General features: G+C 39.3%; 1 protein-coding gene across 1 annotated transcript in view; it reads right to left on the reverse strand.

Annotated features, from left to right (window-relative positions):
- The window catches only part of LOC102848552 (probable phospholipid-transporting ATPase VA-like), a 664838-nt gene that overhangs the window by 237205 nt on the left and 409398 nt on the right, over window positions 1-18235 (reverse strand). Inside the window, 1 exon segment of the mRNA XM_006892177.1 lies at window positions 14402-14960. Within this exon segment, the coding sequence (XP_006892239.1) occupies window positions 14402-14960 (559 nt within the window).

Genomic DNA, 18235 nt, shown 5'->3' on the forward strand with positions numbered 1-18235 from the left:
ATCCAGGGCAGCATCTGTTTGCTGAAATAAGTCAATTGGTATACCATCTATTCCTGGGGCCTTATTTTTTGCTATTTCCTTCAAAGCAGCTTGAAATTCTTCCTTCATCACCACAGGCTCTTGCTCAAATGTTATTTCATTAAGTTCTTCTGTAACTGCCAATTCCTTTTGATATAATGACTCAGTATATTCCTTCCATCTTCTGTTAATACCTCCTGGATCATTTAATATTCTACCTAAAGGATCCTTGATTATAGCAACTCTAGGCTTGAATTTGTTCTCCAGTTCCTTGAGCTTAAGAAATGCTGAACGAGTTCATCCCTTTTGATTTTCGGACTCTAGCTCCTCGCACATTTTGCTTTGTCATTCTGTGCTGCCTTTTGGAATCTTCTGTTCAGCTCTTTAGTATCTTGAATTCTTCCTTGTCCTTTGCATTCTCTATGCTGTTAGCTTTTTTATTTTAGTTGGGTCTGTTGTGATGTTGCCTGGTTCATCTCTTATTCGGATTATTTTTGTCTTCTCTTTCTTTTCTTTTGTGAGTGTTGCTAATGGTATGTCGATTTTATTGACCTTTTCAAATGACCAACTCCTAGTTTTGTTGATAGTTTCAATTTTTTTTGTTTTCTATTTCATTTATTTCTGCTCTAATTTTTATAATTTTAGTTTTTTTTAGAGGATGTTGGGTTTTCTTCCTGTTCTTTTTCAATTTGTTGGAGAAGTTAGAGAGTCAGTGGTCAGTTTTTCCTGCCTTTTGATGTGTTTGCTTATTGCTATAAATTGACCTCTGATTACTGCTTTGTCTGTTTCCCAGAGGTTTTGGTAAGTGGTGTTTTCATTGTCATTAGTTTCAAGAAACTTTTTAATTTCGTTTTTTATTTCTTCTAGTACCCAGTCACATTCAAACAAGGTGTTGTTCAGCTTCCAAATGTATGGTTTGTTCTCCTTTATCTTCTTGTTATTAATTTTTAATTTTGTAGCATTATGGTATGAAAAGATTATTCGTATTATATATATGTTTTTAAATTTATTGACACTTGCCTTGTTCACTAGAATGTGATATATTCTGGATAACACCCCATACACATTGGAGAACGAAGTATACTGTGCTTTTTTTTGGTGGATCAAGTTTGTGAGGTCAAGTTGGTTTATTGTGTGGTTTAATTCTTCAGTATCTTCGTTGAGTTTCTTTCTGGTAGTTTTTATCTTTTTTTGAGAGTGGTGTATATAAGTGTCCAAGTTCTTTAGTAGTGTTGTCTATTTCCTTTTTCAGTTTTATTAATGTTTATCTTATGTATTTTGCAGGTCTTTCATTTGGTGCATAGATTTTTATTATTGTTATGTCCTCTTCTTCTATTGACCCTTTCAGTATTATGTAGTGACCTTCCTTGTCCTTTGTGATGGTTTTTACATTGACATTTATTTTATTAGAGATTAATATTGCTACTCCTGCTTTTTTTGGTTTCCTTTTGCTTAGTGTATTTCCCCCACCCTTTATTTTTAGTCTTTCTTTACCTTCATTTTTCTTGTAGACAACATATTGATGGATTTTTTTTATCCAACCTGCTACTCTTTTTCTCTTCAGAGGTGCATTTAAACCATTCACATTCAGTGTGATTTTTGAGAGGCAAGATTTTATTGCTATCATTGTGCTGAGTTCTTTTTGGTGTTGTTACCAGTTACTTTGGTACATGTTGTTTTCTGTGATACCTCTGTAAGAAGGACATCTCCTAGTCTTTCCTGCAATGCTAGTCTTGTTTTTACAAACTTGTAGGTTCTGATTTTTCTGGGAATATCTTGATCTCTCCTTCATATTTGACGGATAATTTTGCTGGGAACAGTATTCTTGGTTGACAGTTGTGTTCTTTGAGTGTTTGATATACATCCTTCCACTCTCTTCTTGCTTGCATGGTTTCTTTTGAGAAATTGGAGCTTAATCTTATCTGCTCTCCCTTATAGGTTACTCTTTGTTTCTCCCTTGCTGTTTTTAGGATTCACTCCTTATCTTTGGTTCTGGCAAATTTAACTATGATATGTCTTGGTGTTTTTCTTATGGGGTCTATTCTATATGGTGCTCGCTGAGCTTCTTGAATATATACATTCTGTCAGTCTTCATTATGACTGGGAAGTTTTCCTCTAGTAATTTTTCCACAACTTTTTTCGTGCCTTTACTTCCTTCTTCCTGTTCTGGGATTCCAATGCTGTGCATGTTATTTCTCTTGATGGTGTCCCAAATTATTCTTAATTTTTCTTCTTTTTTGTGTCTGCTTTTTGCTCTAGGAGATCAGTGGTGACAATTCTGTCTTCTCTTTCACTTGTTCTGTGCTGTATCTCTTCCACTTGGCTCATGTGTCCTTCTATCATGTGACAGCATCTGAAATATTGGACCTCATATTTTGGATCGTGGTGTTTTGTTTTTCCAGGGCCACTAATATGTCATTTGTTTTCTCTACATTGTTCTGTATTGTTTTTTTTTTAAATTGAGCTCCTCCTTGTTTTTGCTTGTAGTATCCTGTAATTTTTCAAGTTTGTCTTTCATCCACTGAAAATATTCAATCATTGTTGTTTTAAATTCTATATCAGAAAGTTCCACCAGACTTTTTGGCACCAGGAAATCCATTGATACTGTGTCACCCTTTAGGGGAGGGGTGACACCTTGCTTGCACTTGTGTAGTGTGTGGAATAGCTTGTTTTCTTTTAGACATTGATATGTCCTTGATCTGAAGACAATGCTCTAGAGATCAGCTGGGCAGCTACCCCATTTGCGTTTTTCTCCGAACTTATGACTCCAGGGCAATGTCAGTTTAGAGCCTGTGAGAGCAGCCTTTTGTAGGTAAGACAGTTCAAGGTGCTCTGGATAAATGAACAGTTGATTAACCAGATGGGTAGGCACAGGTGTGGAGTCAATTGGGGTGGGATTGGCATGGGGTTGGGATGATCACAATGGTAGGTCAACCACTTGTGGGACCTCACTCAGACCTCAGCTGTCTGGGTGTGCTCACAATTGGGGTCCCTATTCAAATTCCAGCTGTCCATCTCCCACCTAGTGGTTTGCACTCAGCAGTCCCTGCCCAGTGGCACTTATGCAGGTGTTCTCTCATAGCGTCCACTGCCCAAACAGAGTCCTGGGTCCAACAGGACCCAAAAAGTCACAGTCAAATTCCTACTGATCCACTCACTTCTCTGGCTAGTCTACAGTGTCCACAAAAGTTCAGAAAAAATTATCACTGGCCTGCTCATTCCTGAGCAATCAGTGTGGTCCAAGAGAGGTCATTCAAATTCCCACCAGTGGGCTCACTCTTAGGTACTCTCCCAGGCAATCTGTGGTGCCCCAAAAAACCCAGTCAGGATCCTAAAGGCCTTTATCTTGCCAGATCAGTCCCACAACAGCTTGGCTGATGGCTTAGGGTGATGGCTGGATCAACAGTGTGGCTTTATGTTCCTGTAGCTCTGAAAAGAATTGCTTCAACAAAAGTTCTGATTCAAAATCCTACTGTTGATACCTGTTGGTTGGTCTCTGTGTGGCATGAAGGACTCTCTAATGGCACCACTGCTGGGGGTATGGGGGTGCATGACTGTGGTGGGGGTCAGGGCACTTGTGCATGGTGCTGTGGCAGGGGTGGGGGCATGGGGGTATGTCTCAGGGCTTGGGCGCCTCCGGAGTTTGTTGCTGCTGGTCCGTTCACAGATGTTAAGCTGCCATGTCACTGGTCCTCAGCACATCAGACTGCCCACATCGCTTGTCTGCACCCACATCACTGCTCTGCGCTGGTGTCTTTGCTCTGTGCCTGCGTCCCTAGGCTCCTGGTAATTGATTCTTTAACCAACATCTCCAGCAAATTAAAAAAAAAGCAAGAAAAAATGACATCCTCTAAATAAACCTGAAATTGCAAAAATTAGTGCAGAAATAGATGACATAGAAAACATAAAAACTATTGAAACCATCAACAAAACCAGTCAGTTTTTTGAAAAAGTCAATAAAATCAACAAATCACAAGCAAAACTAAGACATAAATATTCTGAATACAAGATGAAACGGGAAATGTCATAACAGAACTAATTAAAATAAAAAGATTAACAACAGAATATTATGAAAAACTGTACTCAAAAAAATATGAAAACCTAAAGGAAATGTACAAATACTTAGAAACTCACAACTCACCTCAACTGACACAGATTTATGAAATAGAACACCTGAACAGACCCATTACAAAAGAAGAAATTAAATAGGTAATAAAACAACTTCCAAGAACCACAAAAAAGCGCAGGATCAATGGTTTTACAAGTGAATTTTATCAAACATTCAGAGAAGCATTTTAATAAATTCTATATAAAATATTTTAGAAAATAGAAAAAGATTAATTTTTTCCAGAGTCATTCTATGAAGCAAACATATCCTTAATACCAAACTCAGTTAAAGACACCACTAAAATAGGAAATGATAGACCAATATCATTCATGAACATAGATGCAAAACTCCTGAAAATCATGGCCAACAGAACATCAAAAAAATAACCATGATAAGGTAGGACTCATAACGAGTATGAAACCATGGTTCAACATAAAAAAAAACAATCAGTGTAATTCACCATATTAACAAAGCAAAGCACAAAACCACATGATCCTATCAGTTGATGCAGAAAAGGCCTTTGACAAAATCTAGCACCATTTCCTGATTGAAACACTCAACAAAATAAGAATAGAGAGAAATTTCCTCAACATAGTAAAAAAGCATATGCACGAACAAAGAGCTAACATGGTTGTCAATGGAGAAAAGTATTCCCTTTGAGAACAGGAACTATGCAAGGATGTCCACTATCAACTCTGTTATTCAAGATTGTATTGGAAGTCTTGTTGTTGTTATGTGCCATCGGGTTGTCTGTGACCCATAGTGACCCTATGTACAGTAGCTCTGAATCCTTCCCTATCCTGAGCCAGTCTCACTGATGTCAACACACCAACACCCATTGACCCAGTTACTATATCAACCCATCTCATCCTAGGTTTTCCTCTCCTGCACTGTTCCTCCACCCTTCTGAGCATGATGCCCTTCTTCAAGGATTGGTCTCCCCTGATCACGTGCTAAAATTATGTGAGACAGAGCTTCAAAATCTTAGCCTCCAAGGAGAAACTTGGTTTCACCTTGTCTAAGACATAACCATGTATTTTCTTGGCAGTCCCTGGTATGTAAAAGCTCATCTCCAGCACTACAACTAGAAGGCATCGATTCTTCTTCTGTCATCCTTAGTCATTGCTCAGCTCTCTGAAGCATAATAAGCATTTGCAAAGACCATGGCCTGGATTAGGCACATCTTAGTCTCTAGACTGACACTGTTGCTTTTCAACACTTTGGAGAGGTCCCTGACAGCAGCTTTTCCCAGTACAATTCATCTTTGGATTTCCTGACTGCTGGTGTTAAAAATATTGATTGTGGAACCAAGCAAGCTGTAATTGTTAACAACTTCTATCTCTTCTCCATCAGTCATGGTGCTGCCAATTGGCCCAGTGGTGAGAATCTTTGTTTTTCTGTTGTTAAGCTTCAATCTGTATTGAATATTATGGTCCTTGACCTTCTGCAGCAAGTGCTTCAGGTCTTTTTCAGTTTCAGCAAGAAAGGATGTGTTATCTGCATATTGTAGGATGTTGATGAGTCTTCCTCCAATCTTGATGCCACATTCTTATCTATAGCAATAAGACAAGAGAAGGAAATAAGGGGTACCCAATTTGGAAAAGAGGAGGTAAAATTATCTTTTTATGCAGATGATATGATAATATATTTAGAAAACCTTAAAGATCCAGTGAGAAAACTACCAGCCATAGTTGACCAATTCAGCAAAGTGGCAGGATACAAGATTAACGTACAAAAATCAATTGGATTTCTCTACAGTGACAAAGAGAATACAGAACTTGAGCTAAAAAAACTGTACCCATCACAACAGCTAACCACAAGATTAAATAGTAGGAGTAATTCTAGAAACACAAAAAACCTATTCAAAGAAAATTATAAAACATTACTACAAGAAACAAAAAGAGACCCAGAGAAATGGAAGGATATGTCATGCTCATGGATAGGAAGACTTAATATTGTGACAATGACAATTCTACCAAAGACAATCTACAAGTTCCATTGAATCCCAGTACAAATACTAATTCCATTCTTCAATGAGTTGGAAAAAAGTAATATCCAATTTCATCTGGAATTGAAAGAGACCCCGAATAAGCAAAGTAATCCTGGAAAAGGGAAACAAAGTAGTAGGCATCTCAATCCCTTATCTCAAATCCTAGTACACAGCTGTAGTGTTCAAGACAGATCACTGGAATAGAATTAAGAACCCAAAAATCAGTTCATCTAAGCTTGGCCAATTGATTTTTGACAAGGAGATAAAATCAGCTAAGGGGGGAAACTAAAGCTTCTTTAACAAATGGTGTTGGCAAAATTGGAAAACTATGTAGAAGATTTAAGCAAGACTCAACCTCATACCATACACAAAACCCAACTCAAAGTGGATCAAGGATCTAGGAGTAAAACCAAAGACTAAACTTCATCAGGTAAAAGCTTGGAGGAACTCTGAAAGCCCTAATCTACAACAAGAACTGTCTTCCAAGCAGAATGAAAAATCTACAACAAGCAGAGAATAAAATAGATGACTTGGACCTACTAAAAATCAAATCCCTATCCACATAAAATTTTTTTCCAACAGGGTAAAAAGGAAAGCCAGAGACTAAGGAAAAAAATGGTAATGACATGTCTGATAAGGGATTCATATCTAAACTTTATAGAATGCTCCAGCACCTCAGCAAGATAAAAGTAAACAACCCAGTCATAAAATGGGCACAGGATATGAACAGACATTTCACCAAAGAAGACATTCAGATGGTGAACAAACACATGAGGAAATGTTCAAAATCCCTACCTCTAAGAGACATGTAAATCAAAACAACTATGAGTTATCATCTCACCCCAGTTATAATAGCAAAGTTCAACAGAGAAGCAAACAAGAAATCCTGGTGAGGTTATTGAGAAATTGGAACCCTTACTGTTGGTAGAAGTGTAAAATGGTGCAGCCACTATGGAAGACTGTATGGTACTTTCTCAAAGAGTTGGAAATAGGTGCATCAATGAATGACTGGAAACCCTAAGTCTCTGTAAACAACCATAAAATTAATTTTAAAAAAGTTGGAAATAGAAATACTATTTAACTGAACAATTCCACTACTGGAATAAAGAAACCAGACCTGCCATCCAAACAGGTATATGCATACCCATGTTTATTGCTGCATTGTTCACAATAGCAAAGAGATGGAAGCAACCCAAGTATCCATACGCTGAGGAAATATCTCAGTAACAAAAGGACAAATACTTCATAACACTGTTGTTATAAAATAGGACATATATGGGAGAGTTGGAGAGAGAATGGGAAAAAAGTGGATAGACAATGAAAAGTGCATTAAATGTGATGAGAAAAAATATGATTTGAAAGGAACATATGATTAAGCATTATATGTATAACAACACTTTGGAACAAGGGGTGTATTGCAAGGAGGATTGAGGGAGGGACAAAGGAGGTGGAAAGAAAATGTGCAACAATTAAAAAAAAAACCAAACATTTTCTATGTTAAAAAATGAAAAATAAATAGCCAAGCACACACATTCACGTACACACACACACACACACGATAAAGAAGCTGTGGTGTTTTCACACAATGGAATACTATACAGTCCTGAAGAACAAGGAACTCATAAAATATGATACAAAATGGGTGACCCTGGAGGAAATTATTACAAAAGGACAAATACTGCATAATACCACTGTTATTAAACAGGACTGACATGGAGGTTAGGCGGAAACGAAAAAAAGAGGGAATAAATAATGAACACTGCATTGGAACAGATGAGGGGGAAAAATCTTTAAAAGGAATGTATGTTTAGTAATTATTAGCATGACAACAGTCCAGAATAAGAGGTGTATGTCAAAGTGGGGATGGGGGGGAGTGTAGGGTTAGGGAGGAAATTGTGCAACAAAGAATGAATTTTTTTTAAGAGAAAAGCAATCTGGGGGGAGGGTTAGAAAGAAAAACATGAAACAATGAATGAATAGAAAACCAAATTCTATAAACTTTTATTAAAATCACAATAAAAATTACATATTAAAAAAGATGCAACATGAACAGATATAGGCATATCCATTATTTAGAATGGCAAAGATACACAAACAACCCAAGTACTCATCAGTAGCTGAATGGATAAACCGATTATACTACATACACATAATAGAATCATCAAATATTGTACAGAATTAAAGAATAATAAAGAATCCACAACACATTGTTAAATGGATAAATCTGCAAGACATTTCACTTATTGAAGTGTTAGTTCCTAAAAGGAAAATACTGTTTCAGGCCACTATTATAAAAAGTTGAAGAAAGGCTTACATATGGAAAGAAATATTCCTGTATGTTTACCAAGAATGAAATGGGAGGGAGAGAAGAGGAAAAATCAGCACAGAGATTAGAGTCACTTATTATGCTGAGTAAAGAGAAAGACAATAAATCATAAGGGAGTGATTAGCACAGTGTCAACAGAAAAATGGAAGACACAGAGAAGGATCTAAAAGATTCAGTTATAAAAGACAAATAACACATGCATAATTAAGCACTATAAGTAATAACAAATATTGATTTACAAATATAATGCAATGTGCAAAGAGCTGGAGTCTGAAAATAAAAAAGGCTGAAATTGCTCAGCATTTAAGCTAAAGAAACTGAAGAGCAAATTCAAGGCTCAAGTGGCAATAATACTTAAGGATACTTAGGGGAGAATATTAAATGATCCAGGAATATTAAAAGAGGACAGAAGGAGTATACAGAGTCACTATACCAAAAAAGAGTTGGCTGACACAGAATAATTTGATGAAACATATATGAGCCTGTGGTGATGAAGGAAGAAGTTCAAGCTGCTCTGACAGAATTGGCAAAAAACAAGACCCCAGGAATTGATGGCATACCAACTGACATATTTCAACAAACAGATTCTACCCTGTACACATTCACCAAGTTGTTCCAAGAAGTCTGGAGGACAAAGACCTGGCCAACTGACTGGAAGAGATCCATATTTGTTCCTATTCCTAAGAAAGGTGACCTGATAGAGTGTGAAAATTATCAAATAATAACATTAATATCACATGCAAATAGGATTCTGCTGAAAATTATGCAAAAAATGACTGCAACAGCACATTAACAGAGAACTGTCAGATGTACAGGCTGGGTTTAGAAGAGGTTGTAGTACTAGGGATATTATAGCTAATGTCAGCTGGATCTTGACTGAAAGCAGAGAGTACAACAGAAACATCTGTTTTTCATTGACTATTAAAGGCATTTGACTGTCTGGATCACAAACAAACTGTGGGTAATAGTAGAATGGGAATCCCATAACACTTAATTGTGCTTATGCAAAACCTATCTATACTTGGACCAGGAGGCAGTCATCAGAACAGAGCAAGGAAACATTGCATGATTGAAAATCGGCAAGGGTGATAGGGATAGGAATGTGTCCTATCTCCATACCTTTTCAATCTGTTTTTGGAAGAGATTATCCAGGAGGCTGTGCTCTATGAGGATAAATGTGGCATCAAGATTGGAGGAGGACTTATCAACAATCTACGTTATGCAGATGACATAACCTCGCTTGCCAAAACTGAGAAGGACTCAAGACATTTGCTGCAGAAGGTCATGGACTGAAGCCTTAAATATGTATCAAAACTCAACATCAAGAAAACAATGACTCACCACTGGGTCATATGGAGCGTCATGATGGACTGTAAAGAGATTGAGATTGTTAACAGCTTTAGTTTGCTTGGCTCCACAATCAACACTCTTGGTACCAGCAGACAGGAAATAAAAGATGAATTGCATTGGGAAAGTCTGCTGTCAGGGACCTCTCCAGAGTACTAAAGAACAATGATGTCAGTCTTGGGACTAAGGTTAGCCTGATTCAGGCCATAATCTTCACAATTACTTGCAATGCATCAGAAAGCTGGACTATAACGAGGGGTGACAGGGAATTGATATTATGGAGAAGAATACTGAACATACCATGGACTATTAGGAGAATGATAGTTATAGAAAGGGTTCATAGGGTTGCCATAAGTCATGCTTGACTCGAGGGCAATCAACAGCATCAACAACAACAACTAGGAGAAGAAACAAGTTCTTCCTGGAGAGAATGAAACCAGGCTGCTCCTTGGAAGCAAGGATTCTGAAGCTTCATCTGACATACTTTGGGTATGTTGAAAGAAGTGACCAGTCCTTGGAGAGGGACCTCAAGCTTGGGAAGTTAGAGGAACAATGCAAGAGAGGAAGACCCTCAGAGAGATGGACTGACTCAGTGACTAGGGTTGGGGGGGTAGGTGTGTCAGAGGCCATAAAGTTGGCTCATGATAGAGCATGGTTCAGAACTGCTGTACATAGAGTTGCTATGAGTTGCAAGCAACTCGATGGCACATAACGACAGCAACATACAAAAGTAGACAGAAAAAGATATATGGACACATGAAAGTGATTAAACTCATCATCATGCATAAGTTTTCCAGATGGTTCTGAAATATGTATATTTGTATAAGATATACCTCATATACGGTAAAACCAATAGGCAAAGTAATGTAAACTTAATCATAACTGAATGATCACAGGCAATGAGTTGCTAATCCTAAAGCCTCCAGATCTTACTTTTGGGGGATATCAAATCCAATTAACCTAACATAATCTCCAAAGTTTATGTTCTACTTTGGTGAGTAGATACTGGAGTTTTAAAAGTTCATGAACAGTCATTTAGTGTTCTTCCCCTTTCAGGAACAAGTAAGAGCAAAAATAACAAAAGAAACAATGATATTATCAAATGTTTGTTCCCAGTCTGTAGGTTTTCCTTTCTCTCTGTTGGAAAAAGTTTTTGATGCTCACATCGATTTAATATTTCGAAGGTCCCATGCATCAATTTTATCGTCATTAGATTGTGCATTTCTGGTTGTATTTGGTAGTCTCTTTATATCTTGGATTAGCGATTCTAAGCTTGATTCCAATTTGTCTCTTATGAACATAATGGCTTTGGGCTTTACTCCCAGGTCTCTGATCCACCTTGAGTTGATTTCTGTGTATGGTGTGAGATGTGGATCCTGTTTCAGATTTTTGCAGGTGGAAGCCCAGTTTTGCCAGCACCATTTGTTGAAGAGGTTATCATTTCCTCATTTGATAGCTTTAATTTCCTTGTCGAATATCAGTTGGCCATTGATAGCTGGGTCTATTTCTGAGTTCTTAATTCTGTTCCGTTGGTCTAGGTGTCTGTCGTTGTACAAGAGTCTTATAACAATTGTTTACAGAATACTCCTGTGCCTTCCCAAGAAAAACACTGATAACTCAATTACAGTATGGGAAAAAGACAAGGAAAGAATTTTCACAGAGGAAAATATTCGAATGCAAACAGACACATGAAGAAATTTTCCAAGTCACTGGCAATAAGAGAGATGCAAATCAAAACCACAATGAGGTACTATCTCCCTCCAGTAACAGTGGCAAAGTTTAAAAGGGCAGCAAGTAATAGATGTTGGAGAGGATGTGGCAAGAAAGGAACTCTTATACATTGTTAGTGGGATTGTAAAACGATACAATCATTTTGGAAGGCAGTTTGACACTTCCTCATAAAGCTGAACATAGAAATTCCATATGACCAAGCTATTCCACTACCTAGAATATACCCTGAGAAAATGAGAATGTGAGATACAAACTGAAACTTGTACACATATGTTTGTAGCAGCATTATTCACCATAGCAAGAACATGGAAACAGCTCAAATGTCCAACCACAAATGAATGGATTGAGAAATTATGGTACTTTCACACAGTGGAATACTATGCAGAATGCAGGAGCAATGATTTTGTAAATTATTACCTAAGTTGGGAGGTACTGGAGAGCATTATGCTGAGTGAACTAACTCTGTCCCACAAAGAGAAATATTGTATAAAACCATTATTGTATAATGAATATAAGGATCTAAGAAGGATTGGAGGGGTTGGAAGCAGAGGAACAAGGCTGTGCAGGAGGAGGGGGGATTGATCATCGGGTTGTACAAGTTGATGGGGGGGGTTGAGGGAAATGGAAGGAATTTGTTATTGAAAACAATGTATTCCAATTTTGTAAATAAATTAGTAGAAAAGGGAAAAAAGAAAAGAAACAATGAAACAATTATTCCAAAGGACCAAATGAACTTCACCCTCCCCTACTCTGAGACTAGAAGAAAGGGAAGGCATCTGACAATCACTGCTGATAGTTATGAGAGATTATAGTAAATGGTCCTGGATAGACCAGGAGAACCATGGGGAACAAAATTCAAAGTCACAAAAAAGTGTTTGTTTGTAAAATAGAGACTGGTAGCACCCTCAAGAATCGGGTCCAAGAAAACTTTTGCATCTGGAACTAAACTCATGGCAATAGTTCAACGTTCAACCAAATGGTAGACATGGTAAAGTAAACAATAACATCGAATTTGCCTAGGGAGAATGCTCACAAGGCAAGAAGAGAAAAGATAGAAGGATGAAAGAAAACAATGCCAGGAAAGTTGAAAGAATAATATTTCAATGTGTTTTAATGACGTTTAAAAAAATGTCTAGGAATGATTGAATGGAAAACCAGTTGTTCTGTAAAGTTTCACTCAAAAGACAAGCAAAATCAATGCGTTTCTCAGAAAAGTAAGTGTTGCCCATTGCCGTAGTGCACTTGGTGGTTCCTGTGTCCTTTCCAGAGTGTGTGAGTAGATGCCCTTTCATTGGTTTTGCCTTTTACTGTATAGTTTGCTGTGCGAAAGGGTAAAGCAAGAAAGTCAGGGGTCCATCTTATTGCCTTTAATGTATGACTGAGGACTGAAACTCAGGCTGAGTCTTTAGGTGTACAGAAGTTAGAGCATTTGCTAACTGAAAAGTAGGCAGTTCACATTCACCTTAAGGAGCTTCGTAACAAAGTCTTGTTGATGTATTTCTGAAAAATCGGTCATTTTAAACACAAAGTAACATAGTTCTGCCCTGACACTCAGAGCAACCCTGTGAGTCAGTCATAGGACAACTGCAGCAGTTCTAGTTTGCTTTTTGTGGTTGGTTAGGACAACTGGAATTGTTTGCAGTAGCATGACCACCATGAAATAATGGCCATAATGCTTTTCTTTTGTACAAATGAAAACAAAATAGAATTTTAGGATAAAACACCTTGAAATGCATAATTGGTTTTAAAACTTCACTCGAGGAGCAACTGCAGCCGAGTTGCAAAGGGAAATTCTGCCCTCCATGAAGTCAGTGACAGAGGAGTCTTCTTAGACTATTTTCAGAGAAAAATTTGCCAACTTACCTTAACTGCCTTTGCAACTATCCTCCAAGGGCTTTCCTAAAGCTGAATAGTCTTAACTTTATGTGCTAGAAATGATGTGCTGAGATTATAGGCTATTTTAGAACTTAGGTAAAGCCTATACATTGCCTGAATTTCCACACTGGGTTGAGCTGATCCCATAATATAGAAAATTGGGTGGCTACTTATTGACCACACTAGAGTGGCAGGTAGCTGCAATTCAAAGGGCCATCAAATGTCTGTTAGCATTGCCCACCACCATCCACACTTCTCTTTCTAGAGGTGGGATGTGTATTCAGTCCTCCTGTCTGCCCAGTAAAGAGTGAGAGAGGTACCAGTCCCACTTTACGAGTGCAGACACACAGAGATTAGCCCTTGTGTCTCAAGTATTTGTAGCTAGAAGGAGATGTTGACTCTTCAGTGGTTTTAAACTACCAAATTTCAATCCCAAGTTACATGATACTCTAGTGTGTAGATGAAACTCACCTGGAGCTTCTCTGCCTGAAGCCAAGCCTCCAGTTCAAGTTCAGATACTCCCAGATTGCCACTTTGGCTGGAAATAGTGTTACAAATAAGCTGAATATCAGAGCATGAGCCTGGAAGCTTTGAGGTTCAGGAAATCACAGGGCAGAAAGGAAATTCTGGTGGGATTTCTTAACCTTCATTGCTTATATTTAACCCCTATTTGACATGTTCTGGGTTGGGCTCTCAACAGTGGAGTGGTTCTCCAATGTTTCCTGGTTCCAACCCTTCGAAAGAGGATATTGTGATGCAGATAAGTCAGGCATCCCCACCAGATTCCGATTTATAAAACGATTTATGAACCAACTTTCCTCTGACATGCACCTCACGTGTTAGGGTTTTTTTTTTTTTGCCGTAGATGGAGAGGCCTTCCTTTGGAAGGCCTCTGTATGTGTGACAAACCCAAACCAAACTCCTTTCCAGTTGATTCTGACTGCCCTTCCCCACTAGGAAAGAACCAGTGGGGCTCCCGGAAGGGTGTAGCCTCACAGAGAGGTACCTGAGATGCAGGGCAGTAGATGGTCCATGACTGCAGAGTCAGCACCTTTGGTATAAACAGTGATCTCATCGGTTAGAGGGTTTCGGATGACTACTGACATCCTCTTGCGGATGGAGTCGAAGCCCAACGTGTGTAACAGCTCGAAGGTAAGCCTGCCTAGGTGCGGCAGCTCTACTGACACGCGATCTTGCAGGCGGTCCACAAGGACACAATTGTAGGCACGCGCTGCATACACTAGCGCCGCTTCATCTGGGCTCTCCGCCTCATATCGCAGCTCTATCTCCTTCTGGCTACTGAGCACATAACCTTCAGCTACCTCACCATGCAAGTCACATTCGGTGACAGTAGGTGTAGGTGGGTCCAGCTCCTCCTCCAGCTGGATCAGGGAACTGTCATTTGACAGGAAGGATAAGAAGCTAGAACCTGACTTGTGGGTTGATCTGTTGGTGGCCAGATTCCCAACACCGCTGGAGCCCAAGGCTAGGCGGCTGGGTGTAAATTTGCGGAGGAAGTCCTCGATGGTCTTCACAGGGGATTTGAGCTGTAACTGCACTCTGACCTGGAAAAGAGATGTCCAGAAGGCAGGTAAGGGAGTTGTCATGTCCCTGAGATCCCTACTGGGACTCTTGGGAGGGGGAGGGTGTGGTTGTATAACACGCACAGAGGACTCAGGCTCAACATCCTAGTGGGTGAGTGCCAGCATCCTACATCCACCCTCAATTCCGGGTTTTGCCCCTTAATACCCCTCTCCCCTATGGCTCCCTGAACAAGATATCCAGAGCCAGCACTCCTTCCTGAGACTGTCCTTGGCCTCTCTGCTTCACTTAGAACACTGCCAAAGAGTGTGCAGGGCTGGAAGGGCTAAATAGAATCTCTGTACTTTCTACAAAATGCAATGTAGTTGGTAGGGGGTTCTGCTGCCCACACCAATGTGAGTGGTTATTACCCACCAGCTTCTCCATCAGAGAAAGATGGAAAATCTCCTCTGATGCTCTTTACAGCCTCTGAAAATCAGCTGGAGGGTCAGCTATGAGGCTTTTATGACTCCACTGCAATGTTTTTTGTTTTTATTATAAATCTAAAAACATACTGCATAGCACCATTGTTATAAAGCAGGACTGAGACAGGGGGTTGGGAGAAAAGGAAAAGAGTGGTTAGATAATGAGCACTGTTTTGGAACAGATGAAGTAAAAACTGTTTAAAAGAAATATATGATTAGTCATTATATGTAAGACAACAGCTCAGAATAAGAGGTACATTGCAAAAAGACTGGGGGAGGGGGAGAAATGAAGGAGGAGGAAGGAGGGAGGAAATTGTGCAACAATGACTGAATAAAAATGCAGCTTTTACGTAAACTTCTGTTAAAATCACAATTAAAATTGTTGTTGTTATGTGCTAGTGAGTCGCTTGTGACTCATAGTGACCCTGTGTACAAGAGCCCTAAATGCCGTTCTATTCTGTGTCAACCTTGCCGTCTCTGACACACTCATTCCCACCACCCCAATCACAGAATTGATGCATCTCATTGAGGGTCTTCCTCTCCTGTGCCATCTCTCCACTTTCCCAAATATGATGTCCCTCTAGTTCCTCCTTACAACATGCCCAAAATATGTCAGAATCCTTGACTCCAAGGAACATTTTGGCTTCAAGTTCTCTAGGACAAACCTGTTTGTTCTCCTAGCAATCCATGGTATATTCAGCACTCCTCTCCAGCATCACAGCCCCAAGGCATCAATTCTCTTTCGATTATCCCTAATCGCTGTCCAATTCTCCAATTCATAGCATGTAATTACAAAGACTATAGCCTGGATTAGGCACACCTTATTCTCCAGCCTGACATCGTTGCTCCTCAGCACTCTTGAGAGGTCCCTCACAGCTGACTTTCCCAATGTAATTTGTCTCTTGATTTCCTAGCTGCTGTTACCAAGAGTGTTGACTGTGGAACCAAGTAAACTAAAACTGTTAACTATCTCAATCTCTTCACCATCCATACTGATGCTGCCAATTGGCCCAGTTGTGAGAATATTTGTTTTCTTGATGTTGAGTTTCAATCCATATAGAAGGCTGCAGTTCTTGACCTTCTGCAGCAAGTGCTTCATGTCTTCCTAAGTTTCAGACAGCAGGGTTGTGCCATCTGCATAACGCAGGTTATTGATGACTCTTACATCAATCCTGATGTCACCTTCCTCCTCGTACAGACCAACATCTCGAATGATCTGTTTTGAATGCAGATTGAGAAGGTATGGAGACAAAATACATCCCTGATGAACCCCTTTCTTGATTTTGAACCATGCTCGGTGAGAGAAATGAGGCTGGAGATAGAATGATAGAATTCTGTACATTCAAAGCAAATTGTTTGCAAATACCTTTTAAAGAAACATAAATACAAGCTATACACATGGATTTCACCTGATGGTATACATAGGAATCAAATCAATTGCATTTGTGGAAAGACTAGCTGGAGAAGCTCAATACCAGCTGTGAAAACCAGGCCGGGTGCTGATTGTGGGACAGACCACCAACTTCTCATATGCAAGTTCAAGTTGAAGTTGAGGAAAATTAAATCAAGTCCACGGGAACCAAAATTTGACCCTAAGTCTGTCCCACTAGAATTTCAAAACCATCTTAGGAACAGGTTTTTGAGACCTTGAGTACCAATGAGCATAGACCAAATGAGCTCTGGTAGGATATCAAGAAAATCATCCATGAAGGATGCAAAAGAAAATTACAAAGGCTGAAGAAGAAGAAAAGACCAAGATGGATGTCAGATGAGACTCTGAATATTGCATTAGAGCACCAAGAAGTCAAAGCTAAAGGAAGAAACCAAAGAGCTGAACAGAAAATTTCAAAAGGCAGCTCAGGATGACAAAGCAAGGGATACTATAATGAAATGTACAGAAAGCTGGAGTCAGAAAATCAAAAGAGCTGAACCCGCTCAGCATTTCTTAAGCTGAAGGAGTTGAAAAACAAATTCAAGCCACAGGTGGCAATACTTAAGGATACTTTGGGTAGAATGTTAAATGATCCAGGAAGTATCAAAAGAAGATGGAAGGAGTACACAGAGTCACAGTATCAGAAGGAATTGGCTGACACATAAGAATTTAATGAAATAACAAATGAGCAAGAGCCTGTGGTGATGAAGGAGGAAGTTCAAGTTACTCTGAAGGACTGGCAAAAAACAAGGCTCCAGGAGTTGACAGCATACCAATTGATATATTTCAACAAACAGACACTGCCTGGATGTACTAAGTTGTGCCAAGAAATATGGAGGACAGCTAGGTGGCCAACTGACTGGAAAAGATCGATATTTCTCCCCATTCCAAAGAAAGGTGACCCATCAGAGTGCGGAAATTATCGATCAATATAATTAATATCACATGTAAGCAAGATTCTTCTGAAAATAATCCAAAAATGACTGGAGCAATACGTCAACAGAGAACTGCCAGATGTGCTGGCTGGATTTAGAAAAGGTTGTGGTCCTAGGGATATTATAGCTAATGTTAGATGGATCGTGGCAGAAAGCAGAGAATACCAGAAGAATGTCTATCTGTGCTTCATTGAATATGCAAAGGCTTTTATGTTCTAATTAAAATGAAGGAAATGATTATTGTTGTTGTTGTTGTTGTTATGTGCCGTCGAGTCCTTTTCGACTCATAGAGACCCTATGCACAACAGCCCTAAACCCTGCTCTATACTGCGCCAACCGCACTGCCTCTGACACACCCATCCCGATTACCCCAGTCACGGAATCAGTCCATCTCATAGAGGGTCTTCCCCTCCTGCGCTGTCCCTCCACCCTTCCAAGCATGATGTCCCTCTCCAAGGACCCGTCCC

This window comes from Elephantulus edwardii, unplaced genomic scaffold (assembly GCF_000299155.1).
Source record: "Elephantulus edwardii isolate Elephantulus edwardi_28Jun2011 unplaced genomic scaffold, EleEdw1.0 scaffold00111, whole genome shotgun sequence".
Classification (NCBI taxonomy): Eukaryota; Metazoa; Chordata; class Mammalia; order Macroscelidea; family Macroscelididae; genus Elephantulus; species Elephantulus edwardii.